The 27047-nt window shown below is 38.1% G+C and overlaps 1 protein-coding gene across 4 annotated transcripts in view; it reads left to right on the forward strand.

Annotated features, from left to right (window-relative positions):
• Positions 1 to 27047, forward strand: part of GRIP1 (glutamate receptor interacting protein 1) — a 790436-nt gene that overhangs the window by 543767 nt on the left and 219622 nt on the right. For all 4 annotated transcript variants that reach the window (XM_027854162.1, XM_027854159.1, XM_027854160.1 and 1 more), the window contains exon 2: positions 18024 to 18104. In XM_027854162.1, the coding sequence (XP_027709963.1) occupies positions 18024 to 18104 (81 nt within the window). The remainder of the gene's footprint in view (positions 1 to 18023; positions 18105 to 27047) is intronic.

A 27047-nucleotide genomic window follows, 5' to 3' on the forward strand; every position in this document is an offset into this window, starting at 1 on the left:
AAGAGAAAAGAATAGGTAGAAACCAAAGATTGCTGTGTATTTGTCCATCCCAGAACTTTTTTAGGCCTTATAAACATTATTTATTATCCCTTCTTCCCACAACATGTCTTTCCTAACACTGCACGGTATTATCAGCATTTGTAATCTAGGTATTGACCCATTTAAATGCATGACCCTTGACAATTGAGCAATATGTAAGATTTTTTTTCCTCTTAAAAAAGCCTCAAGTATACTCAGCTATGATATAGTAGAAAAACATTAATGTACTTCTGATATTTCTTTTGTAACCAAATTCCACAATGCTTAATTTGGCATTTGGAGTCCAGTCCCCATTATACCAAGACAGCTGCTCTCTTTACACTCATGAAGTATTATTCATTCACTAAATACTCATTGAGAGCCTACTGTGAGCATTGAACAGTGTATATCATGTTGGCTTGGGAGTCAGGAAGACTTGAGTTCAAATCTTTCATCAGGCACTCAATTAGCTGTTGATCCTGGGCAAGTTAATTAATTTCCAAGAGCCTCCATTTTCCCATTTGCAAAAACAGAACCTTTAATCTCTGTAGTACTTAACTGAGCAATTAAGATGATCATGCAAATCTTTGAATTCAATTTTTATCAACATTTATTAAGTGCCTACTATGTGCTGAGTTTTGGTGATACAAAGACAAATCAGTCCTTTCTGTCAAGGAGTTTGTGGGGTTTTTTTTGGGGTGGGGGGAGTTAGAGTAACACAACATGTTCATAGAAAAATAAATTTAAATTATATAATTTGTTTCTTGAGAGGAGACCGCTAATAACAGGATTGGTTTTCTATAGGAAATGGTATTCAACCTGAGATTTGAAAGAAACCAGGGATTCTGTGAGGGAAGAGAGAGAGTATATTCCAGCTTCAAGGATAACCAAAGATATAGAAACGGGAGATGGACCATCATGTATGGGAAATTACTGTCAGGTTAATGTGACCAAAGTAGAATGCATGAAGGAGAATATTGTACAGTAAACTAGGAATGTTGGCCTGAGGCATACTGTTGTTGTTCGTCCTTTGTTTTCGAAGACCAATGATATCATGCATGATGTCTTGACTTGCATGTGTATTGGATTCAAGTGAGACAGAGTTGTGCAAAGTTGTCAGCTTCACTCTCTTCTAGAGTCACCGAAGTCCAATGGCAACACATAGTGGGGACAGATTGAAGATGGAAGAGTTGGGATGATTGATAAAAGATGGAGGGGATGTTTTTAAGGGTACATGTAAAGGTTTTGGCCTTGACAAGAAGGGCCATGTCTTCATCAACGACCAGAGTAAAGGAACAGATAGTATTCTCAAAGGGGTGTGAGATGAGAAGGAAAGAAGAAATTCTCAGAAAATGAAAAAAAAAATTTCAGTGAAATATAAGGGGGAAGTCCCCATGTGAGAGGGTGGCAGGAAGGGGAATGCTTTGGAATGCTTGATGAGGGAAAAAAAAGACTTTAAACAGCTGATGATATTAGTGGCATTAAGAATTAATTATGCAGTGAGAGCTCGGTTGAATTACATAATACAAATTTGTATCGGATCTACGTCAGCACAGGTTCTTGTCTTCCTTCAGCTCTGTTCAGAAGCATACTAGTAGTCAGATCAAACATTTAAAAGGAACAGAAGAAGCTGATGGTGGGAATCATCCAGGTTTGGGGTTTGGCAGGAAAGGAGCAGCAACAGGAAAAGGTAGCAAAGGATTGGAGAATTGAGGCTAGTTAAGAGTTACATTGGCACCCTAGGGAGTCATTGGGAAAGGGGAAATGTACAGCCAAAGGAGGGGTGATAGCTGGGAAAGAATTGAGGGGTGGGGGAATTGGTGGTTCGGGTGAGGACAAAGAATAGATTTAGGAAGATGGAATGATAGGAATTTGTGACCAGATGCAATTGCTCATGGATGTTGGCAAGACCAAAGGTATGTGGACATCTCTATGTGTAGCTGAAGTGGAGATGATGAAAGTTGTTTAGATCGAGAAACTGGGAGGTTGGTTTGTTTGCGGAAACATTGGCATTCTTCTTGAATTCTCTTAGTATGAGGGAAAGTTGTTGTTTGTTTTTTGTTCTTAAAGAAGACCGTGACATCAGGAAGATGATGCCGTGACATGCAAGTGAATTGGATTTAAGTGAGGGAGGCCTGTACAAAGTCACCAGCCTCACTTTCTCCTCAGGAGCCATCTGGATCCAGGGGAAAGATATAGATCAGGACAGCTGGAGATGGCCCCAGATGCAGTGGGAGACCTTGGCCTTTTTAAGCTAAGGTCTTTAACAGGTCTCAATTTGACTGAGGCAACACCCATTCAGTGATTAAGGCTAGGAAGAAATGAGGCAGAGAATGGCCTTGTTGCAATGTAAAGGGAGACTGAATTTGGCACTGAATCATTGTTGAAGGAAGAAATATGCCCTGGGGATTGGTAAATAACAGCCACCAGGATCAGGATTGGGGGATAAATTTGTGTAGATAGGTTCTCAAAGGAAGAGAGACTGCTGAATGATATATTCTCATATCAATTAAGACTCAGCCAATAGGGAGTCTTGATCACCTGTCTTCTTTATTTAAAAAAGAAAATCAGAGGAGTTTCCATAGTCTACTATAATAGTAAAATGTATTTGGGAATTTCTTCTACAGTTTCAGGCTATTTCATCTTGTTCTGTTCTTAGTGGAATGAGAGACCCAAGTAAGAGTGATCTCATATGCTGGCTTTAGAACTTTGCCTGTGGTTCTAAATGGCATAGCTGTATACACTTGGTATTATGAAGGCACCCGAAATCCTCTTTACATTTGGCACTCCTAGACCATTAGGTATGGGGGAGATAAGATATCCACTTTGTATGTAGCATATGATAAATGATGATGATTCTTTTGTTTAAAAAAATGCTTCATTTAGAAATCTGTCAACATTATTGCCCATCTGGGAATTTATTTTTATCAAGTCATTAGCCATCAGTCAGCATTTTGTTTGGCTTATGGCGTCATTAGGTAAAAAGAAAAGGTTATACAGAACCAAGATTGGAGAGCTCCTAATTTAAAATCTGGGCCAATGCCAAAAGCACATACCTGGTCTGAGGCACCAGTGAGAGTGCTCACAAATAGCAAACCTAAAAGGGAATGTTGTGTACTAATGGACAGCTGTGAATCATCCATTTTCTAATGGCGTACCACATTCATTTCATACACTGGCAGATCACAAGATTTAGGACCCCTAAAGTAAAGTCATTCTGATTGCATCTTGGGTGGTTGTTTTTTTTTTTTTCCACTTCGATTTTGATCTCATTTTAGGTGCTGTCATCTTGAAAATTGCTAGAGCTAGAAACCCATGCTTTTATGCCGTGGAAAAGCAGAATGCTTTGGTTTTCAGAGAGCCTTAGCAACAAGTCTTAATCTAATCTGTATAATTGGCATTGGAGATGCAAGATTCTCCCTGGAAGGAGGAAAAAAAAGACTAGTAGTAATCAAGATATATGGTAATCCACATTACCTGATTTTTAGAGTAGTGGCTAATATAATTAAAATGTTAATATTTTGTAGGAAGAGAATTTAAAAAAAAAAAAAAGGACCTTCAATCTTCTCCATAAGGTAAAACAATTTTATGCTTTCCCTTGTGGTTCCTTTTTCCAGCAAAACCTGGGAGTTGTTTTAAATTATTTTTCTGAGATAGATTCCAGGGTAAGATGAGCCTATTATGAATCAAAATGACCTACTAATCTCGTGGAGTTTAGTGGTGACAAGTTGTGGGACCTTTTATTTCTACAAATGTAATATTTCCTCTGCTTGAATGTCACCCTGGTCGAGTTTCAGGTACATGGCATCATTGTCTGATTCTTATGTTACCCAGGAGACAGTACTGGCAGTTTTTCTCTAACTCACAAAAACAGATATGTTTTTCTTTAAGAATTATTTGTTGTTAACCAAGAATTCCCAAATAGTTTTAAAGAATAATACAAGAAGGTAGTTGACTTTAAAAAAGGAAAAAAGAAAAACCTCACCTAACTACTTCCACACTAAAAAAAAAAAAAAAAAATCATTGAGCACATTCTTGGAACAAACACTTCAGTTTTTTACAACAGAAAGCACATGGGTGATGTATGTGGGAATAATCCAATAGTGCAACTAGGCTTTAAAAATGTAGTTCTCTCCTCAGCTAATGATTAAGTCTATAAGAAATTTGAGATCTGTACTTCTAATAATCTCAAGGAGGAATGAGAGAAATAGTCCTCTGTGGACTCTGTGGAATAGTTAAGTCTTGTGGAAATCTCTAATGAATGTTGAAGAACCAGCTTTGTGAATCTTACCTTGTGTCGAATTTGTTTTGTTTTTTAAATTAACAAACATTTTTTTCCTTCTCTTTCTCACCTCCTCCACATCTTATTAGGAAAAAAAGTAACTAGCATTTATATAGCACCCACTATGTGCCAGGTACTAGGCTAATAAGCACTTTAAAAATATTATCTTATTTGACCATCACAACTCTGGAAGGTAGTGGTATTATTGTCCCCATTTTACAGTTAAGGAAACTGAGATAACTAAATTTAAAAACCTTGTTAAAAATGCTCAAGTAAACAAATTCCTGCATTGACCATGTCCAAAAATATGTCTTGCATCTTGTATCCATTACCATTCTTTCAGGAAATGGGTAGCATCCTTCATCATTGGGTCTTTGGAATCACAGTCGTTCATTGTATTGATCAGAGTGCCATGTGTCTATTTTAGAGACAGAATCAGACAGGACAGGCAGCAGCAGTCTTTGTGATTCAGACATACTGGTGAGAGGAATGCCAGAGGCAGAAACTGGGAAATGATATGCTCATTAATTACCAAGAAGATTTACAAATTAACCTGGCCAGAGATGTAGGTCTTTCCAAAGGCCTAACAGCATCATTGAGCAACACGTTTTCCATGTACAACCTCCACAAGGTTTACCAGATGCTCTTAATGCCACCATAGCACTGTGTGCCAATTTGTGGGGATCAAGCAATCTGGCTGGGGAAATCTCTGGTTTTGAGGAACTAGGCAAAGAAGCAAGATTCTCAGCTGAAGGAAGAATGGTCTGGAGAGAAAAGGTGTCTCTACGAAGCAGGAAATGTTTCATTTCAAGTTTACCTTTCCTGACTTTTCCAGGGCAATCTGATATTCTCATGATTTTAAATAAAACCCTTTAAAAAAAATAAAGCAAGTTCGAGAGATTGCCATGAAATAACCATTTAGTTTTTAAGGATGCTGACCCCACCAATAACTCCTTTCCCAAGCCAGAGTGAGTTACCTCATTGTTCAGCAGGTCAATAATTAATTGGGTAGTCTGACCCTAAGATTGGTAAGGGACAGTATATTATTTAGGATTCATTTAAATTCCAAAAAAATGAATAACTTGACTCTATTTCCAAAATTTGCGTGATGTTCAAGAGGCATTTTGACCCTGTGAAGAGAGAGCCAGTCCCAGAGTCAGAAAGACCTGAGTTCAAGGCTTATCTCTGGTACATACATTAAGATTTTATATCAATCATGCTGTCTGGTGCTTAATAGGCATTTAAATGCTTATTGATTATAATTCACTTATTGTATTGCATGCATATGATTATCTTTGCTCTTCAATTATCTTTAGACATAAATCTAATAAAGGAAGCTCCTGGGCTCATCCTATACCAATTAGTGCAATTAGGGAAATGCTTTCTTTTTTAAAGTCTAAAAACACTGGGCTATCTACAGCTTATATAGAATTACCTTTAGTTGTAATGGGACCTCGGGCTAATGGTAATGGAATATGTAGTCAAAAGACATGGGTTTGGCTTCTAAGTCTGTGGCTTACTGACTGCATTTCCTTTAAAAAAAAAAAAACCTGACTGCATTTCCTTAGGCAAATCCTGTAGACTTAGAAAACCCTTAATGCTTTCATCTGTAAAGTGGGCTTGTTTCCAGTCCCACAGTAGAATGATTGCAGATTCCTGCCCCATAAGTAATAGCACAGTGCCTTGTATGTAGTGTGTCCTTAATATTTTTTTGAATGAATAATTGAGCAAAAACAAACCATGCAAAATTTACAAAACAATACAGAACAATGGATACTTTAAAGTACAGAGAGCATTTAGAATTGAGGTTAAAATAAAGCCTAGATAATGTAAGGCTTTATATCTATTATTAGCTACTCTAGTATTTTGATAACAAAATATTTTTGTTATACTGTTGGATCCATTTTACTCTCAATGATTTCATCCTCATCGCCTAAATACTTAAGATTGAAAATTGCAAGCGATTGCAGTTTATATTTTGCTGCAAGATGCTGTGAGGGGCCTTGTGATGTATTTCTATAGTGTTCTATGTCCTAGAAAGAAAGATAGCCTCATTTCATTTCTCAGCCCTGAAAACTAATAAGGCAGACAGGTCACGCTCTTTTTCCAAAGTCAGATTGTTTCTTCCACCACCACAAACTTTTGTTTTCCAAGGACTATCATGGAAATGAATTTTCCCCCCTGATCATTTGGCAAACGGACACGATGCTCAACCTCACAGAACTCCTTTTCTTTGCTCTTGGAGCCAGGGGATCTGATAGCACATAGCAGGCGCTTCCATTCAGCCTAATTACTTATTGGAAATTGTTTATCACAGGCTATATAATCTCATTTAGAGGAAATTAAAAAACCTAGCCCTTCAACGTTGATGTGAATGAATGTGGTGAGAGAATCATATCTATGAGAGAGTGCTGTTGCTGTTGGAGAAAAAAAACTGGACACCTGCACCGTGATTGCTCTGGGAATGAGAAAAGGTTGGGGACCAAGTAGATAAGAATGAGGCTGGCTCTTCTATGTGTGTGCTGTTGAATGAGTTTCCGCCATCACTAGAAATGAACATATAGTCTTAAGGAACCCTGACCTTACCCTTTGGGTAGTCCATCTCAGAGAAGGGAGGAGATTGAGTAGGGATGCAGAAGAAGTTGTAGCTCCATCTTTTGTGATACCAGCTGTTAAAACCCCAAGTCCATAAATGCTGGATTCAGTTGGAGTATGCAGTGAAAACAAATGAACTGTGTACATGCCACTGCTGTGTTAGGTGCACAAGGAGACTGGCCAAATTGGGGAAAATGAGAGGAACAGATGGTCCCCCCATTGATCTATTTCCACTTTAAAAGCATGCTCCACTAAACCCATTCAGTCTTCTCTCTTACAGTAATAATTCTCTTTGCTGAATTTGGGGTTCCTGTTCCTCCTCCTCCCTCACCTCCAGCCTCATGAGATGGAACTGTAAAGAAAACTCACGATTGGTCTTGTTATGGCCAATATGCAGTCTTTATGTCAATGAGAGATCACCCTGTCAGGACAGTGATTAGCCGGCTGTTAGGATATCATTAGGAAAAGCTTGCAGGCCTTGTACCCCGAGGTGTCCTTCATGATTGCTTCCACCATTCATTTCAAGGTGCGCTAGCAAAAACAACTTTCTTCTGCCTGGTTAGTGGGTTCAGTGAGGTTCTCTTGTTAATGCAACTCGTCTGCAAAGTCAGGGCTAAAAGTCTCCGTCAAAAACCAGTTTCTCTTTCGTAACCGTGGTTTTGAAGCTTATAAACTAGCCCCTTACATGGCTCAAATAAAAATATATTGTAATATAATGTTATGTCATTTTTCTAAAGGGCCCCAAGTCTGCATATGTTAATGTATGTATTTGTCTGTATATGATACTCCCAAAATCTTAGTGCAATTTTAAGCTTTATTAGCTTAAAACTGAACTAAGAGACTTGTGAGATGTGTGTGTATATAGATGGAGATTTTTGCAATTTTGTGTTTTATATATTCATATCTATCCATATATGTGTATATATGTGCTGTGTGTGTCTACATATACACATGTGCGCACACATGCACACACATGTGTGAATTATATATGTACGTACATGTGTGTATGCATATGTATGTGTGTGCATTTGTGAGTGTATATATGTATGTATATGGGAGAGTGTGGGTGTGGGTGTGTGGATAGGGTCTACCCCTGTGATTTCATTGATATAGGGAATTCCCAAATGAGGAAACTCCACATAATTCAGGTTGACCCCTTCTTCCAGCCTCCAAGCTTGGCTCTTGATCTGTTATACCTACTGCCTCTCAATTAACAAGTATTTATTAGGCTCCCAACAGGAGCCAAGCACTGTGCCAGGTTCTCAGGATATAATCCACAGAAGGAAACAGTCCTTACTTATAATGAGCTTACATTCTAAAGGAGGAGAAAACAAGTGCCTATCAAACATATATGCATGTCAATATGAAGAGAATAACTGTAAATACATCCAAAGGTAGGTAGTGTTGAACCTGGAGTCAGGAAGGCCAGAGTTAAAATCTAGCTTCAGGCACTTACTAGCAGTGTGACCCTGGGCAAGTCACTTAACCTTTGTCTGCCTCCATTTCCTCATCTGTAAAATGGGGATTATAATAACACATACTTTCCCATGTTGCCAATGAGTAAATTGAGTCTCACAGGGCTTTAGCTAGTTTGCTCGTGGCCCTGAAACTTGCTGCGGTTCAAGGAGAGAGATGTACCCAGAATTTTCTTACTCCAATTCTAGCACTCCATCCACTAAGTCAAGATGCTTCTGCTAGCTGACCTTTCATAACTGCTCTACGTATGCACTCTTGGGATATTGGTATTTGCTATCTGCTCAAAGTCCTACATTTTTGAACCCAAGGCTCCTAGATGTAAATGCAGTGCTCATCCCATTACCTCATGCTGCCTCCAGAAATAAGTGAAGTGAAAGATATAAACTGAGCGTTTAGATAATTTCTTGGTCGTCTTCCTATTAGGTATGACCACTTTGTGAAAAAAAAATAAATAAGATAAATTAAAAGATAAAATGAATGTTATGGTCCCCAAGGAAATTATACCTTCTGAAGATAAATAACATGTACATAGGTAGATATAAACAGAAGAAATATGAAGCAATTTTGGCAGGCGGAAAGGTCTAACAATTTGAGAGATCAGAAGAGGCCTCCTTTAGTAGGCAACATCTGACCTGTTCTCTGAAGAATGTAAGGATTCTGTGAGGCAAAGGTGAGGAAGGAGAGTCCTCCATGCATGGGGAGAGTTTGTATAAAGGTACACAGACAAGAGTAGAAATATCACATGCCGGTTACATAAAGCCAATAGGCCATTTTGGCTGGAAAGATAAATTGGTTGTGATTATTCACTTTTACAAAAGGCATAATTTTTTCTAAATGTTCTAAATGACTAATGTGAAAATGTTTTACATGATTGCACGAGTATAACCTATATCAGATTGCTTACCATCTCAGGAACAGGGTGGGGGGCATGTAGGAGGGATAGAATTTAGAACTCAAAACTTTAAAAAAAAAAACCAACAACAAATGTTAATTGTTTTTACATGTAACTGGAAAAAATATTATTTTTAAAAAAGATACTACTACTTAAAGGAACTTTAGTGTAAGAACTCAAAGTGGATTTTAAATATTACTTAACCTAACAAATTTATATTTAACATACACAAGGAGCTTGTCTAGTGGTTAAGGTATAGTAGGAAACTTTCAAGGGGAAGAGAGGTAACAGTTTCATCTTTTTTTTCCATTCCTAAATTGGGCTTTTCTCTGTACTTGGAGCATTATCTGTCAGTATGTAAATATCTGGTCTCTGAATATAGGCCCTAACATATCTAATCCTTTCACCTCAAAATCTGATACTGCTCAGTTAATGTTTCTTCATTTATGTTGCCAAAAAGGGACATTGACAGCTATCATTTCTCTTCAGAGTTTTGTGATGCTATGTTAATATGCTATTATATAAATGTGAATTTGCTTGTTTCTCCAAAACTTATCTTATCTCCCTTAATTTAGCATAAGTTTTTACCTAAGTTCTTATGTTAAGTAAGTATGCTTACATTTTAATTCTTTTCTATTCTCCAGTCATATTTTCAGAGTTAACTGCCCATTTGAAAATATAACTACTCTTTTGGTTATTAACCTCCTTTTTATATTCTGATGGTCCTTTGTAAGGAAAATAGATTATTGACAATTTTTGTTTTTGTGCCTTGATTTCCTTATGCATTTATTCCCCTTTCCTCCCAGAAAGCCATCCCTTCTAACAAACAACAAAAAAAAGAAGAAAAAGAAAGAGAAAAAAAGAATTCAGCTAAACTGATCAGCATGTTGGTAAAAAAAAAAAAAATGGCACTATGTGCAATGATCCACAACTGTGGACCCTAATTTTTGCAGAGCAGGAGAGATAGGCATCTCTTCCTATCTCTTCTTTGGGACCAAACAGTTCTTTATAAATTTCATCCCATTTAGTTTTGCTTTTATGGTTTTCATTCTTTCCATTTACATTGTTATAGTTATTGCTGATATCATTCTTTTGGCTCTTGTTTCTTTTATTTTGTATTAGTTCATATAAAACCCTTCCGTACTTCTCTGTAGTCATCATGGTGGTTGTTCAGTAACATTCCAGTACATTCATGTACTTGAGTTTGTTTAGCCATTCTCCTATAGACGGGCATCTACTTTATTTCCAGATCTTTGCTATCACAAAAAGTGCTGCTGTAAATGTGCGTGTGGAGCCTTTTTGTAAATGACCTACTTGGGGGTATATGCTTAGTGGTGGAATCTCTGGCTTCCAATCACCTTTTCTAAGAGAAAATCCAGACTTCCTGCAGCATAGAATATCTTGATGAAAATGTGGATGATAGTGGATAGTCTTTCTCTCTAAATCATTTAATTGAAATTGTATATGTACCAAATATGCCAATTTTTCAGTATGAAAATCCTTTCTCTATCTTTTTTACTCTATTTACTTTATCTTTTCCCTCATGCCTTTTCATCTTGGAGGTAGTTTTCCATACCTGCTGTCTTCTCAGACCAAAATTTATGGGATCCGTCAATATATTTCAAGGTCTAAACAGTTATGTGTCTAGATTAGCTTGGGGAGAAAAGGGGTCATAGTCCAAGGCGGTCTCTGTATTATAACAATTTCTCTGAGCAGGTTAACCTTCAGCCCCCCCCCCCAAAAAAAACTCATCTTCCTTCTACAGAGGGACATATTTCTTGCTACATTGAGGGAGAACCTCAAACGTGTTTCTTTAGGTTAGTATTTGTGCTGTTGATGCCCTGAAAGCTATCCGTTGATCATTGTGACATACGTGTGTTTGTGTGTATAAAAAGGGGATGGAGAAGTGCCTCTTTTTCATGGTCAGTGACCGATGTCCCTGGCCCAGAAAAGAGGCAAAGGATTTGAATTGCTTTGGAGACTTCTCTTAACCACTCAGCTCTCAGAATGCTCAGGATCAGCAGAGATTGCTATAAATTGACCTCTGCTTGTCCTGCTGTGCTTTGGGGATTGAAAGCTTCCCTCACCAGCATTTAAAAAAATTTTTTAAGTGAAATGTTCACTCTCCAAATCAATCTCCAGAACCAGAGCTTGCAGTGACCTAGTTTTGTCCAGCATGTTCTATGTCTGCCTGTACTGGGAAATAGACTCCAAAGTGTCCTGCAAGCCCTAGGTTATTTAGCTGTGCCCTTAGAATGATGCGGTTGCTGGCAAAGAATGTCAGTAGCACAAAGAAGCCCAGTTGGCCAAGTTAAGTTTTATTAAAATTCTTAATTTTCCACAACTTGGTTTCTTTGTGATTTTACTTGTTTTGGAGCCTTTTTTTGGGGGGGGGGGGCTAAGCAGTGAGGTTAAGTGACTTGCCCAGGGTCACACAAGTAGTAAGTGTTATGTGTCTGAGGTAGGATTTGAACTCAGGTCCTCCTGAATCCAGGGCCGCTGCTCTATCCTCTGCGCCACCTAGCTGCCCCGTGGAACCCTTTTTGAAGGAACATTGGACCCATTAGAGTAAACCTAAGCACATCTAATCCAGGGCCCCAAAATGGTTTGGGTTTTTTTGGGGGGGGAGGAGGAGGTAGTTGGGGTTAAGTAACTTGCCCAACGTCACACAGCAAGTAAGTGTCTGAGGCCAAATTGGAACATAGGTCCTGCTGACTCCAGAGCCCATGTTCTATCCTCTATACCCCGTAGCTGCCCTCAGTGCCCCAAAATGGCAACTTCCATGCCTTTTTTATTCTGCATAAAAATATAAGATATGCCACTCTGTGTCATACCAATAGGCCATATAATAGTGTGGAATAACAACAACAATAATAAAATAGCACTTTAAGGTTTGCTATATAACATATCTTATTACATATACTATATAGAAAGAGTGACAGAGCTTAAGTGATTTGCCCAGGGTTACATAGCCAAGGAGTGTCTGAGGCAGGATATGAACTCAGATCTTCCTGACTCTAAGCCTAGTACCCCACCCATTGTAATGTCATATGCTCATCACAAATCTCATTTTTCCTTGCAAATCTGTGAGATAGATACTGTTATTATCCTCATTTTACAGATGAAGAAACTGAGGCAGACAGATGATAAGTAACTTGTCCAGGGTCATGCGCCTAATCAGCATCTGAGGCAGGATTTGAATTCAAGTCTTTCTCAGCTCAAATTCTACCTTGGGGGGGGAGGATCTTTTCCAGTTCTGCCCTCCTCCACAGTGTCTTTGCTCTGAGATTACCTTCCCTTTGCCCTCTGTATATCTGGTATGTACATTGTTGTTTGCCTGGTGTCTCCTCCATTTGAATGTGAGCTCTTTGAGGGAAATGACTGTGTGTTTGCCTTTCTCTCTATTCCCAGTGCTTAGCACTGTGCCTTGTATATAGTATGCATAATAAATGCTTGTCAACTGACTGACTGATTCAACTGACTCCAGTCCAACACTTTATCCACTGCACCGCCTAAAGGGGCATTTTGTGAAAATAGTAGGTTAGTGGTTCTCCATTGACATTGTTCTAAAAGGCTGAGATTCCTAACTCCTTATGACTAGACTGCCCCCTCCTTTATCGAAACTCCTTTTCACTACGTTTGTATTTTCAATCAAAATGTCAACAAGATTTTAGTTCAGTGTCTGACTTGAGGCATAACTGTGCCAAGGTGTTACATCCCTTCCCTTACTTCCAGAAAGCTGGAAAATAATTTTTACAGCAAGTATCTCTGATAAATCGCTCATGTCCCAAATATATAGAGAACTGAGTCAAATTTATAAGAATACACGCCGTTCCTTGGTTGACAAATGGCCAAAGGATATGAATGGGCTCTTTTCAGGAGAAGAAATCTAAGCTGTCTGTAGTCATATGAAAAAATGTTCTAAATCCTGATTGGTTAAAGAAATGCAAATTAAAACAGCTCTGAGGTACTACCTCACACCTATCAGATTGGCTAATGTGACAGAAAAGGAAAATGATGAATGTTGTAGAGGATGTGGGAAAATTGGGACACTAATGCACTGTTGGTGGAGTTGTTAACTAATCCAACCATTCTGGAGAGCAATTTGAAGCTATACCCAAAGGGCAATCAAACTGTGCATACCCTTTGATTCAGCAATATCACTACTAGGTCTGCATCCCAAAGAGAGCATTAAAAAAAGGAAAAAAAGGATCTACATGTAGAAAAATATTATAGCAGTTCTTTTTGTGGTGGCAAAGAATTGGAAATTGAGGGGATGCCCATCAATTGGGGAATGACTGAAAAAGTTGTGGCATATGAATGTAATAGAATACTGTTGTGCTATAAGAAATGATGATCTAGCAGACTTCAGAAAAACCTGGAAAGACTTGCATGGACTGATGCTGAGTGAAGTGAGCAGAATCAGAAGAACATTGTACACAGTAACAGCCATGTTGTATGATGACTAATGTTGATAGACTTAGCCCTTCTCAGCAATGCAAGGATCTAAGACATTTCCAAAGGTCTCATGTTGGAAAAATGCTATCCACATCCAAGGAAAGAACTATGGAGTTTGAATGCAGATAGAAGCATACTATTTGCTATTTTTTTCTTCTGTTTTGTTTTGTTTCCTTTCTGGTGGTTCCTCCTATTGGTTCTAATACTTCTTTACAACATGACTAATGTGAAAATTTTTAATAGGAATATAGAATAGATTGCATGCCATCTTGGGGAGGGAGGCAGGCAGGGAGGGGGAGGGAGGCAGGCAGGGAGGGGGAGAAAATTTAAAACTCAAAAGCTTATGGAAGTGAATGTTGAAAACTAAAAATTAATTAATTAAAAAAAAAAAGAAATGATGAGCAGGTAGATTTCAGAAAAACCTGGTAAGATATGCACTGAAGCAAAGTGAAGTGAGTGGAACCAGGAGAACGTCGTACACGACAGTACAATTAGCTCTTCTCAGCAGTACAATGATCCAAGACAATCCAAAAGATTCATGATAGAAAATGCTATTCACATCCAGAGAAAGAACTGATGCAGTCTGAATGCAGGTCAAAGCACACTATTTTCACTTTATTTGTGTGTGTGTGTTTTCCCCTTTTGTTCTGTTTCTTCTTTTACAACATGGCTAATGTGGAAATGTTGTTGTTGGACAGGCAATATAACAATATGGAAATATGTTTTACATGACTGCATATATGTAACCTATATAAAATTATTTACCATCTTGAGGAGGAAAGGAGAAAATTTGGAACTCAAAATTGAATATGTATATAAAAACGAATGTTAAAATTATCTTTACATATAATTTAAAAAATAAAATAAAATGTTATTTAAAAGAAAAACAAAAAACCCAGTTTTGCTTCCCCCTGATTTATGTTTGACAGACTAATTTTAGAATATATTTAAATAGTTTCACCCCGGTGCTTAGATTAAAAGAAATTCTACTTCCCATATACAAGCAGGTAGGGGCTTAGTAGATGGAGCACCAGGCCTGGAGTTCAAATCCAACCTTGGATACTTACTAGCTGTGTGACCCTGGGCAAGTCACTTCACCCTGTTTGCCTTAGTTTTCTCATCTGTAAAACGACTGGAGAAAGAAATGGCAAAACACTCCAGGATCATTGTCAAGAAAACCCCGAATGGGGTCACAAAGTGTTGCACATGACTCAACAGCGACAACAGCACTTTCATACAATTCTCTGTTTTATCCTTGGCTCAGCTGATTTCAGTAAGTCCTCATATGATCTGGAGATTTACCGTACACACAAGACATTCTAGGACTTTTAAGAAAGCATATTGGGGCAGCTGGGTGGCGCAGTGGATAGAACACTGGCCCTGAAGTCAGGAGGACCTGAGTACAAATCCAGCCTCAGACCAAACACTTAACACTTACTAGCTGTGTGACCCTGGGCAAGTCACTTAACCCCAAATGCCTAAAAATAAAAAAAAAAAATTAAAAAAGAAAGTATATTATATGTGCATTTCCATCCTGAATTCACAGTATCATAGGATCCTAATGGATTTGGAACTGGAAGGGACATGGTAGAGAAGAAAGCACTGACTCTGGTGTCGGGGATCTGAGTTCAAATTCTACCTCAGACACAATGGGAATAATAGCTTACATTTCTACAGTACTTTAAAACTTATGAAGTACTTAAAATTTCCCTCATTTGATGCTCACAACAACCCTATCCTCATTTTACAGAGAAAGAAATTGAGGGTGAAGGAGTAAGTGACTTGTCCAGGGTCACACAGTCAGGGAGTGTCTGAGATAGGATTTGAACTCCAGTCTTCCAGCTCCAAGCCCAGTGCTCCATCCTGTTGTACTACCCAGCTGATTACTATATGCCACAGCATATAAAGAATTAGCTGGACTACTTTCTTCTAAAGCAAAGTGGGTAATCCCCGTAGAAATTCCTTCTGAAAAACTGTAAATGATCTGAATGACCTCACAACCTTCTGGCCTAAGAGCTAATTGACAGTTAATTTCATAATTAATTAAAAGTTTGTTAACAGTGTGGCAGTGTGCTACTATGAAAAAAAATACTAAATTTACAGTCAAGTCAGGTAAGATTTGGGTTCTAATTTGTTTTTGGTTCTTTTTTTTTGGTGAGGCAATGGAGTTAAGTGACTTACCCAGGGTCACACAGCTAGTAAGTGTTGTGTGTCTGAGGCCAGATTTGAACTCAGGTCCTCCTGAACCCAGGGCCAATGCTCTATCTACTGTGCCACCTAGCTGCCCCTGGGTTCTAATTTATCATGTGACATTTACTAGTTGTGTGATCGTGGGAAAGTCATTTAGTTTATCTGAGCCTCAGTTTCCTTATCTGTAAAGTGGGAATAATCACAAGTGTGAGATCTACCTCTCAGGGTTATTGTGAGAGCAAATGAGAAAATGCACATAAAGCTTTTTTGCAAACCTTTAAGGGTATGCTGCAAATGTCACCCATTGTAAGTTAGAACAGGGACAAAATAAGCAAGCATTTGAGTTCCAAGATGCCATCCCAGTACTTATAGTTCTGACCTGGCACAGGTTTACTATACTCCTGGTACAGAGTTCTGTATTGATTATAAAGTTTCCGATGTTGTACTGTCTTCCTTTTTTTTTTTTTTTTTTTTGTGCTTCTTGGTGAGGCAATCCGGGTTAAGTGATTTGCCCAGGGTCACACAGCTAGTTAAGTGTCAAGTGTCTGAGGGCAGATTTGAACTCAGGTCCTCCTGACTCCAAGGCTGGAGCTCTATCCACTGCACCCCCTCGCCTAAACCAACTGCCTAAATCCCATAGCTTCGCTGTGAATCTGCAATTTGTAAGAGATTTAGTCCGGGGTTTGGGGACTAATTGAAGACAATGGAGTTGTATTAATGCAGTAGTTTTGTGTTGTTATTTATGATGGTAGAGAGTGTGATTTGGAGCAGTTTCAAAGACGTGACATGTCATGAGCGGTACGATGGGGGTAGGTTATGTTTGATGCATAAAAGCTGGCAATTTATCTTTATAACTGAGATAATATAAAGACATATGAAAAATGAAATGTAAATATGAAGCTGCCTGATTTAGATTTATGAAGGTAATTGTAGTTTATAGCAGTCTTAATCTTTTCTTTTTGTCATTGCTTATAGAGACCTTGTTAATTTTAAGAAGTAATAGTGAATCAGTTAACCCATAAAAACATCCTGGGGAAAAATTTGGTGTCTCACTTTTGAAATACGAACCACTTAGTAGGGAGGATTAATGGTTTCAGATGATAAAGCTTTGTTGCTGAATTAATTCCTTGTAGTATTTAATAGTTTTCCATGCACAATAAGTTTTTTTTTAATCTCTTAATGATTTCCTGTAAAATCTCTTATAATGTGGCCAGAAACAATCATTTGAACCACCCAGTCTCACTAGAAAATTAGCTTGACTTCTCTTGACATCATTCCTGCTCATGTCTTATTTATCCAGTTTTTGAATAATTTTTAAAGATTTCTCTTTAAGAAGTCTCCCTTAATCAATGTACTTTCCCATTCCCGTGAAGAATTCTTCCATATGGTGATAGCCTACATGTTTGCTGTTTTGACCCGATTGTTATTCTTTTGTCCAAGGATTGATTTAAATATATGAAAAAACATGATATTTAAGGGTTTTGTTCTTGCCACCTAGAATTTTTATAACTTTAACTTCTACCTTATCTCTTGCAGACATATTTTGTTTAAGTGTTTCTATCATTTTTGTTGTTTCTTCTCTTTGATGTCTTGAGTTTCTTTATTCTCCACTTAAATAGAACTATGGAAACCAAACTGAGCTTTCAGCCCTCTCACTTTTAAGCCATCTTTCCTTCTCTGTTCTCACCTTGACTCCTAAAAGTTCTCCTTCTCTACACACCCCTTCTCCACGTCAGGTTTGGTGTATCTGGTCACGTGATCGGTAAGATGGAGAGTCATCTAAAACAACCAAGATTCATCTCTAAGGTGGTCTCTGTTTTCTGGAGGTCTCAGATCTACTTTATTGTGTCTCTGTCTTTCTCCTGCTGATCATGGACGACTTCTCTTCATGGAACCCCACATTCCTCTTCACTTTCGGGGATCTTCTGAATGAGTTCCTTAAACAATAATTGATTACTTTTTGCACACAATAAGCCATTCTCTTCCTGGATCGTAGACACGTATTTGCCAGTGAATCTTGGTAGCTGGCAATTAGATGACAGTCTATTAAAAGTCGTCATTGAACCAGAACCTGGATTGAAATTAACCAAATCCTTCATTGTACCTTTGCAGATGAGAGTCCCTACACTAAGTCCGCCAGCCAGACAAAGCCACCTGATGGAGCGTTGGCTGTGAGGAGACAGAGCATCCCAGGTTAGACCAGATTACTGGATCATCAGTTATTTTATTTGTTAAATCTCGTCGCCTCACGAGCCTGGAAAACTCCAACTTGGCACCCCTTTCTCCAATTTTTTTAAAAAATTTATGTCACTCGTTCAACTGAACATAGTATGTATTTTAGAAAACTTCTTATTCCGATCGATGCATTCTTAAAATGTGGGCTTTGGAAGAATCTGACAACTTGCAAAAATCCATCTTGCTTGGACTTCCCTTGTCAAATTATTTGAATTGATACTTGCTCTCAGTTTTTCTCCTCTCTGTTTTTTTCGTGGTGACTTTTTTCAGTGGTACATATTTGTTCAATGATAGATAACAGACAGGTTGAGAAGGGGTCAAGAAATAACTAGAGTAGAAGAAGATATGTCTGCTGAATAAAAGATGTCTGAAGACCTGAAGCACCTTTTCGCAGATCCTTTCTTCTCACTTTCTTTTTAGACCTAGAATAATTTCCTTTGACAACTGTTTTAAAGTTGAGGAGTTCCTTGATTGATTCCTAAATGAATTAGGTCATAATAGGCTTAATATATTTTACCATCCAAAAGTTTTGGAGGAATGAATGACCATGAATATTCCAAAACTTAGGACTTATGAATTTCAGAATTGCTGGAAAACATGAATTCTAGAACTAAATAGTCATAAAAAATATATATTAGGGGAATCTTGTTGTTTTCATCTCAGCCATGTCCAACTCTGTGTGACTCCATTTGAGGTATTCTTGGCAAAGATACTGGAATGGTGTGCCATTTCTTTCTCTGGCTTCTTTTATAGTTGAGGAAACTGAAGCAAACAGAGTTGAAGTGATTTGCCCAGTGCCACAGCTACTAAGTGTCTGAGGCCAGATTTGAACTTACAAAGATGAATCTCTCTGACTCCAGTGCCGCCTAGCTGGCTGTTAATGGAATTACCTACTCCAAATCTATCTGGAACACCTGTCTTGGAAAGATACCCTTATGGGAATAAATGCACTTGCCAAAAGACCTGAGAACATTAAGATATTTAAATATTTACAACCAAAATTGTTTGCATGCTCTGAATCAACCAGGGTATGGGGTGCAGTACAATTTTAGCTGCACGTTAACGGGGACTCATTCATGATAATTTTTTTAAATGCATGGTTCCGTGAAAGGAAGATGATACAGTTCAATATTCAGGTGTTCATATAGAATTGGATCCCTTGATAGAGTTCAAATGGAAATTGAGGCTTTACCTAAAGTTTCTTAGAATCTTTGTGCATAATAGGCATTCATTTCTATATGAATTGCTTTTGTTTGAAAATTTTCTTTCTAGAAGGTTAAAAGTAAGTGACTTGGGACAATATTTTCAACTTTAGGCCCAGTGGCGCTACTTGAAAGAATCAGAAAGAATAGGAAAGATTATGCGATGTTATTATATAAGAATGAGTTATTCACCGTTTCCATGGGATGATAGAATTTTAAAGTTAGTAGGGATCTAAGATATCAACCACCAGTTCAACCTCTGCCTAAAACTTAAACCCTTTCTCCTGCATCTCCCATGGCCAATCATCCCATCTCTCTTTGGATTGCTATAATCACACTATCACATTCTTCATGTCCATAATTTTTAGGAAATATATTCTCATAGATTGTTGCACCACGTTCTGTGAATTCTTATTAATAATGAAAAAATATCTCAAGGCTGTGGTCCTTGACTTCCTTAATTATCTATTAAGCAGATTTTAATTTTTCTGGATAAGCTATTTGAATTAATGACAAAGGCATCTCTAATGGGATGAGACAGTCTAGTATCCTCGTCATTTTCTGATATATTCAAGTTAAGCCCCATATTTGACCCCTTCTTTCCAGGCATGGAATAACTAGACTTACAAAACAAGTTTTGCTGTCATGCCAAAGGCACGGGGTTATCAGAGTTGACTGAGTAATCCTTCTGTACAGAGACTTTTCTCGAACTTTTAAATCACTTAGTGTTGACAAGGCCTGGAAATGTCATGAAAACGTAGCCAAGGGACTTGAATGTTTAAGAGAGAAGTTTAGGACCTGAGCCTCAGAAAACACCTCATCTTCTCTTCAGTCACAGAAGTCGATGAAAGACTTTTCATTGTCAAAGATACAACTCTTTGTACTGTCTGGGTATAGATGCCTTCAGGTAGGACTGAAAAGACTAGTTACTATCAAGCTGTGCACATATGAAGTCTGTTTGTTCAATAGTAGCTGCATTGTGATGTAGTCTTTGGCCTTTCAATGGGTGTTGACTCTCCTGGCTCATATTCTGAAAAGGCAGATGAAAGCTAAATCTGTACAGACACACATAACCTCCAGGCACTTTAGAAGTTCAAACTGTCCATTGAAGTAATCTCAATGAACGCTTACTTGGTGCCCCCTAGAGGATACATCAAGATAGAGCAACTCTTCAGTTAAACTGCATGAGACCCATGTCCCCCCAAGTCTTTAGCATCCCAAGGACATGAGCAATGTTGTAGTACAAAGAATAAATCGGTTTACTTCAATAAAGGTTGAGCAACTTTGATTTTTTTTAACATAAAATATTTTAATTTTTCATCAATGCTAAGCTTTGCCTCTTTTGTGTAAATCCAGAATTATTATATCAGTTGCTTTATAGTCATAAAGTCAATATGTGTCTTTCATTAAATGCTCATCCTGCCTGGAAATCCTTTTATCTACCCTTCCCTCAAAGAAGATAATGGACTAAACATCTCTTTGGAGCAAAACACATTTGCTTTGGACACAGGGGAGATGCGTTATTCATATTTTTTTTTTTGAAATTTGTCATTTTTCATCCCGTCTTTTCATGGCATGAGATAAAATTAAAATATCTTCCAGATATTTTCTAAATCCCTATGAAAATAATGACAGCAAAACTGACATGTCCCCATAGCCTCATAATTTAAGTTTACAGTATCAAAGAATCTTAGAGATGAAAGAGAAATTAGAGATTGTCTAGTTCAAATTCAAATGAGGGTTTCATGTCAGAATTATCACAGTAACCTAAATTTACACGTCACTTCTACAAAGAATATTTTCCACAACAACCTATTTTACAGATGAGCAACCTGAAGCAACCCAGAGGCATATAACGGAAGAATTAGGATTTGAACCCAAATCCCCTAATTCTGTAATATATCCACTATACTGTGCTGCCTGAGTTGACAAGGAAAGTGGCAAATGATTTTCCAGCCTCTGACCCAATGTTTCTATGATAGACAAATTACTACGTTATGGAGCCTCCTGTTCCATGATTGACCAGTCCAGGTTATTATAAAATTCATTCCTACCCTATGCCAGAAAGTTCCTTTCTATAACATCTATTCATTGATTCTAATTATGCCCTCTGTAGCAACACAGAATAAGCCCACTCTTAGTTTATTTCTGTCTTCTCAAGCAAGGAAAATGGCCTTCAAAAACTAAGTGTAAAAATAATAATCAAAACACTGACTTTCATAGAGATTGATAAAATAACTAGAAGGAATAATAGTAAAAATTACCTGTCTCTCCATTAGAGGCTTACCATTTGATTTTTTAAAATGAAATCATTTTCAAGCATGATGATTTCAGAAAAACCTGGAAAGACTTACATGAACTGATACAAAGTGAAGTGAGCAGAACCAGGAGAACATTGTACACAGTAACAGCAGTTTTGTACGATGAAGATCTATGAATGATGGGGCTATTCTCAGCAATACAATGATCCAAGACAATCCCGAAGGACTCATGATGAGAAATGCTATCTGCCTCCAGAGAAAGAACTGATGTTTGAATACAAACTGAAGCATTCTCTCTCTCTCTCTCTCTTTCTTTATCTTTCTCCGTCCCTTCCTTTCTTCCTTGTCTTCTTGCACAAAATGACTAATAACAGAAATATTTTATATGATTGCACCTATATAACTTTTATCAGATTGCTTACTGTTTCAGGGAGGAGGGGGAGGGAGGGATGGATAAAATTTGGACCTCAGAACTTAAAAAAAGAAATCAAGTGTTAAAAATTATTTTTACAAGTAATTGGAGGGAAAATAAAACATTATTTTTAAAAATGAAGTCATTGTAAATCATATTTCAGCCTAGCTGTTTATTTTCAAAGCTAAGATTGATTCCAAGTTTGAAGGCATTGTAAGTTAACCAAACAGCTATTTGTTTAAGAAAAAAAAGTCTGTTGTTTCAAATATCTTTTACATGACAAATTGCTGTTGAATTCCAGCGTGATTGATTACTTTGAAGGGTTTCTCCAAGTTATTGGAAGCAGCCTGCTCAGATTTCTAGGTTTGATAGGTTTTCCAATAATCTGTAGGTTTGCCCATTTAGAGATGAGGTATTTAATGCTGTTCCTGTCTGATCTTGATGAAGGGAAAAGAGAGAGTGCCAAACTAGACCTCAAGTCATATAGTTAGGATATTATTTATTTGACTTGTCTGATTTTTCCAGGAAGATTTCTTTCTTGTCTTTTTCTAGTCTTGGCATAGCCTGCTGAATAATGCCCCAAATAGAGCAGACAAGATGAATTCCTTTGCTACTGGCTATACAGGTAGTCAGCTGCCCAATAGAATTCTCTTAATTTTGAAGTCTAAGTACTAATAGTTTAGAACCTGGGTTTTTAATGTATGACCCTGGTTTTATAATTTTTTTAGTAATCATATTTTGATATAATTGGTTTCCTTTGTGATTAAAGAAAGCCTTGGCAAGATTCTGTATTGTACGCCATTTTCCTCTTTAGTATACAATAAATACAGTACAGTAAATATTTCATTAAGCACCGACTATGTGCCACACATTCTGTTAAGAGCTGGAGCTACAAATAAGAAAAAGAAAAACAGTTCCTATTCTGCAAGAGCTCAATCCAATGAGGGAAGCCAGCACACAAAAAAAAGAAGCTGGAAAGCGGGGGAGGAGCAGAGGGTACCTGCTGCCATGATGATAGAGTTAAAACCAAGCAAGTTCTGGTTTGTATGCATGCAATCTCATGTGTCAGTGTCTTGGACTTGTTTTATACCTGGTGTAATTAGTCAATAAGCATGTAGTTAGTACTTTTATTTATTTGTTGTTGTGAAGTCACGTCCAACTCTTCATGACCTCCATTTGGGGTATTCTTGGCAGAGATACTGGAGTGGTTTGCCATTTCCTTTTCCACTCATTTTACTTTTGGGGTTTTCTTGGCAAAGATGGAATGGTTTGCCATTTCCTTCTCCTGCTCATTTTCTAGATGAGAAAACTGAGGCAAAGAGGGTTAAGTGACTTGCCCAGGGTCATACAGCTAGTAAGTGTCTGTGGCCAGATTTGAACTCAAGAAGAAGAGTCTTTGTGATTCCAGACCTGGCACTCTACGCACTGCACCACCTAGATGCCCCAATTTAGTGCCCACTATGTGTTATATCCCACACTGAATGCTGAAGATACAAAACTAAAACTGAAACTATCTCACCTCAAGGACCTGATTCATTCACGTTTATGGGGGAAAAGGTTTTCTAGAATATAAAGAGCCTATTTTCAGACATGTCAATCTGGGAGCCTGTGAAGGAGGCAAGTGGATCTATATCTGGGATCCGTTGATTGGATTCTGTCATTAAGCTGACCAGAGGATTGGATGAGGTGACCAGAATGGGCAATTTACTCATTAGACCGAGGACAACCTGAGCTCTGGCAAAGGGGCTGCTACGGGTACATCCCAAAGACGAGAAGGCAGATGTTTGTTGGGAATAAGAGATTTGAGGACAAACCTTTGTGAATAACAGCCATCTTTGATAGGCAGTGACATTGATCATACATACTTGTGTGTGCCTTTATGAACTGGAATGGGGGAAGGAAGGCATGACCTCACTGGGATTCATGAATAAAAGCATACTCTAACATACTCACTCACTGCTGGCATTAAAAAAGGAAAAACCAAACTGAGGGTGTGTGTCTAATTGTTAAGATAAATATTGACAACAGCTAAGAGATACAATGGATACAACATTGGGTCTGGAGTCAGGAAGACCCGAGTTCAAATCCACCAGTAGACACTTACTAGCTGTGTGACCCTGGGCAAGTCTCTTAACTTCTGTCTGCCTGTTTACTCAGCTGTAAAATGGGGGTAATGATAGCACCTACCTCCCAGGGTTGTTGTGAGGATCAAATGAAATAGTATTTTTAAAGTACTTTATAGACTTTAAAATGCTACATAAATGCTAACTATTATTATAGAATAAGGCAGATAGATGTGCAGTGGATAGAATGCCAGGACTGGAGACAGGAAGATTCATCTTCCTGAGTTCAAATCTGACCTCAGACACTTAGTAGCTGTGTGACCCTGAGCAAGTCACATAACCCTGTTTGTCTCAGTTTCCTCATGTGTAAAATGAGCTAGAGAAAGAAATGGCAAGGATAATCCAGTATCTCTGCCAAGAAAACCCCAAATGGGGTCACAGAGAGTTGGACATGAGTGAAACAACTGAATAGCAGCAGTAAGTGTTGCAGTGGATAGAGCGCTGGGCCTGGAGTCAGGAAGGCCTGAGTTCAAATTTGGCCTCAGACATTTATTAACTGCGTGACCTTGGGCAAGTCATTTGACCCTGTTTGCCTCAGTTTCCTCATCTATAAAATGAGCTGGAGAAGGAAATGGCAAGCCACTCCAGTATCTTTGCCAAGAAAACCCCAAATAGGGTCACAAAGAGTCAGACATGACTGAAAACAACTGAGCAAAAATTACTATTGAAAACTAATAATGTTTAATGTATTGACCGAACTAGATCTCTTAGATGGAAAGGAATTGAGTCAGCGAATTTAAAGCATAGTTTTTGGGTTTGTTTTTTTTTTCACTTACTACCCGTGTGACCTTTGGCAAATCACTTAACTTAGCCTCAGTTTCCTCATCTGTAAAATGAGGAGATTTTATGAGATTATCTCTCAGCTACCTTCCAGCTCGAAATTTATGATCCTATATGTGTTCTTATGTTAAAAACAAAACAAAAAACCAAGTAACACAAGAGCCAAGCTAGTCTGCAAGAGAGAAAAGTGGGAGATTTATTTTTAGTTGTGGAGCGTTATTTCCAGGTAGTGATCTTTGACGTCTGTATTTCAATATATACACAAGCTATCTATCAGGCCTACCATTCAATATTCTCTTTTTTCTTACATAACACCAATAAGTCACATTTATAACACGCTTTAGGGTTTATAATATACTTTTGCAGCATGCTGGGTAGTAAATGTTCATATTAGTTTGGAGGGTGCACCAAACGTGAAGCTCCCAAGGGAGATTTTTACTACCCAAGACTAATGGAATAAAATATAGGTCATCTGGAAGCTGGAGAATTTTAAAGGTCAGAGTTCTTTCTTCGGTCTCAGATATTTTGTCGTAGCTAAAAATGTTCATGGGAAAAGAGAAATTGGTGGGAGAATCTAACAAAATAAAAACGGGGAAAAGTTCAATAGTGAAAATGCTTCATTGGTCCCGGTTTGCCACCAACTTAGGAAAAGTTTAAGGAAATATCTGGAATGTATCAACAATAAAAATGCAAAATAGCATTAACACTTCTCTTTGATGGGGCTATATTATGAATCCCCTACAGCCTGATCCAAGCTTGCAGTGTGGAATAGTTTACACATCTAGCCAAGCTGAAATCGCACAGGGTAAAATGAAGGGTGTGATTCATTTTTGCTGCAGCTTTTGTGCAAGAGTCATTGATATGCCTCGCCATTGTGCTCTCGCTTCTGTATCTTTTTGGTAAACAGACTCTGGAAATGGAATAAAGTGGCAGATGCGGGGTGCAGTAATTGTTAAGGAGGAAAAATGTGATTTTTAAGAAATCATTCTTCCTGCCTGCAATTTCAATGAAACCATTTGGTGAACCACGATTATTTTTTCATATTTACTATGCTGTGTTATGTTGTCAGAATAATAGAACTCGAAGCGACCCACCCTCAACATAGCTGCCTATTGAAATCCTTCCCTTCCTTCAAAGCCCTGCTCAAATGATGTTTCTTCCTTGAAGCTTTCCTTGGCCACCCCCTACTCCACCAGACCAAAGTGGCTACTCCCTCTGGCCACTCTTCTCCCTCTGCCATGTACTTAGCATATTTGGGCTTGTCTTTTCCTTTTGTACTGTTTATTAAGTACCACATCTGCCAGAAAATGGTTTGTAGGGGTGGGGAACCTATGGCCTCGAGGACAGTTCTGTGAAGTTTGGATTCAGTCAGAGGGCCGTACTTGAGGATCTAGAGGGCCACATATGGCCTCAAGGCTACAGGTTCCCCACCCCCTGGTTTAGGGACTGGGGATGCAGAGACTGAAAAGAAACATTCCATGCCATCAATGAGCTTTCATTTTACCAGGCGAAACATCATGGCTATCTATCTACATCTATCTTTGTTATTGTTGTTTGGTTGTTTTCAGTCATGTCTAACTCTCCATGACCCCATTTGGGATTTTCTTGGCAAAGACACTGGAGTGGTTTTTCTCCTCCAGCTCATTTTACAGCTGAGGAAACTGAGGCAAACAGGGTTTTAAGTGACTTGCCCAGGGTCATATAGCTAGTAAGTGTCTGAGGTTGAATTTGAACTCAGAAAGATGAGTCTTCCTGACTTTAGGCTTGGCACTCTATGTACCTTATAAGCCACCTAGCTGCCCTCAATATCTATGTATACATAGATGTGTATTTACATATACACATTTATGTATACACACATGTATATATGTGTATGTTATACACATATACATATATGAATATACTTATATGTACCCATGCGTGTGTATGTATATGTATATACACATGTGCATATGCATATGGGTGTATATATAGCGTTTTATTTATGTATGTACATATAGGTGTGTTTGTATACATCTAAATATGTTTATGTGTGTGTATGTAAATGTGTGTGTGTGTGTATATGTACATACACATGTATATATACATAAGTGACTTGCCTAGGGTCATATAGCTAGTAAGTA

The sequence above is a fragment of the Vombatus ursinus genome, unplaced genomic scaffold, assembly GCF_900497805.2.
Source record: "Vombatus ursinus unplaced genomic scaffold, bare-nosed wombat genome assembly UNPS02010320.1, whole genome shotgun sequence".
Lineage (NCBI taxonomy): Eukaryota > Metazoa > Chordata > Mammalia > Diprotodontia > Vombatidae > Vombatus > Vombatus ursinus.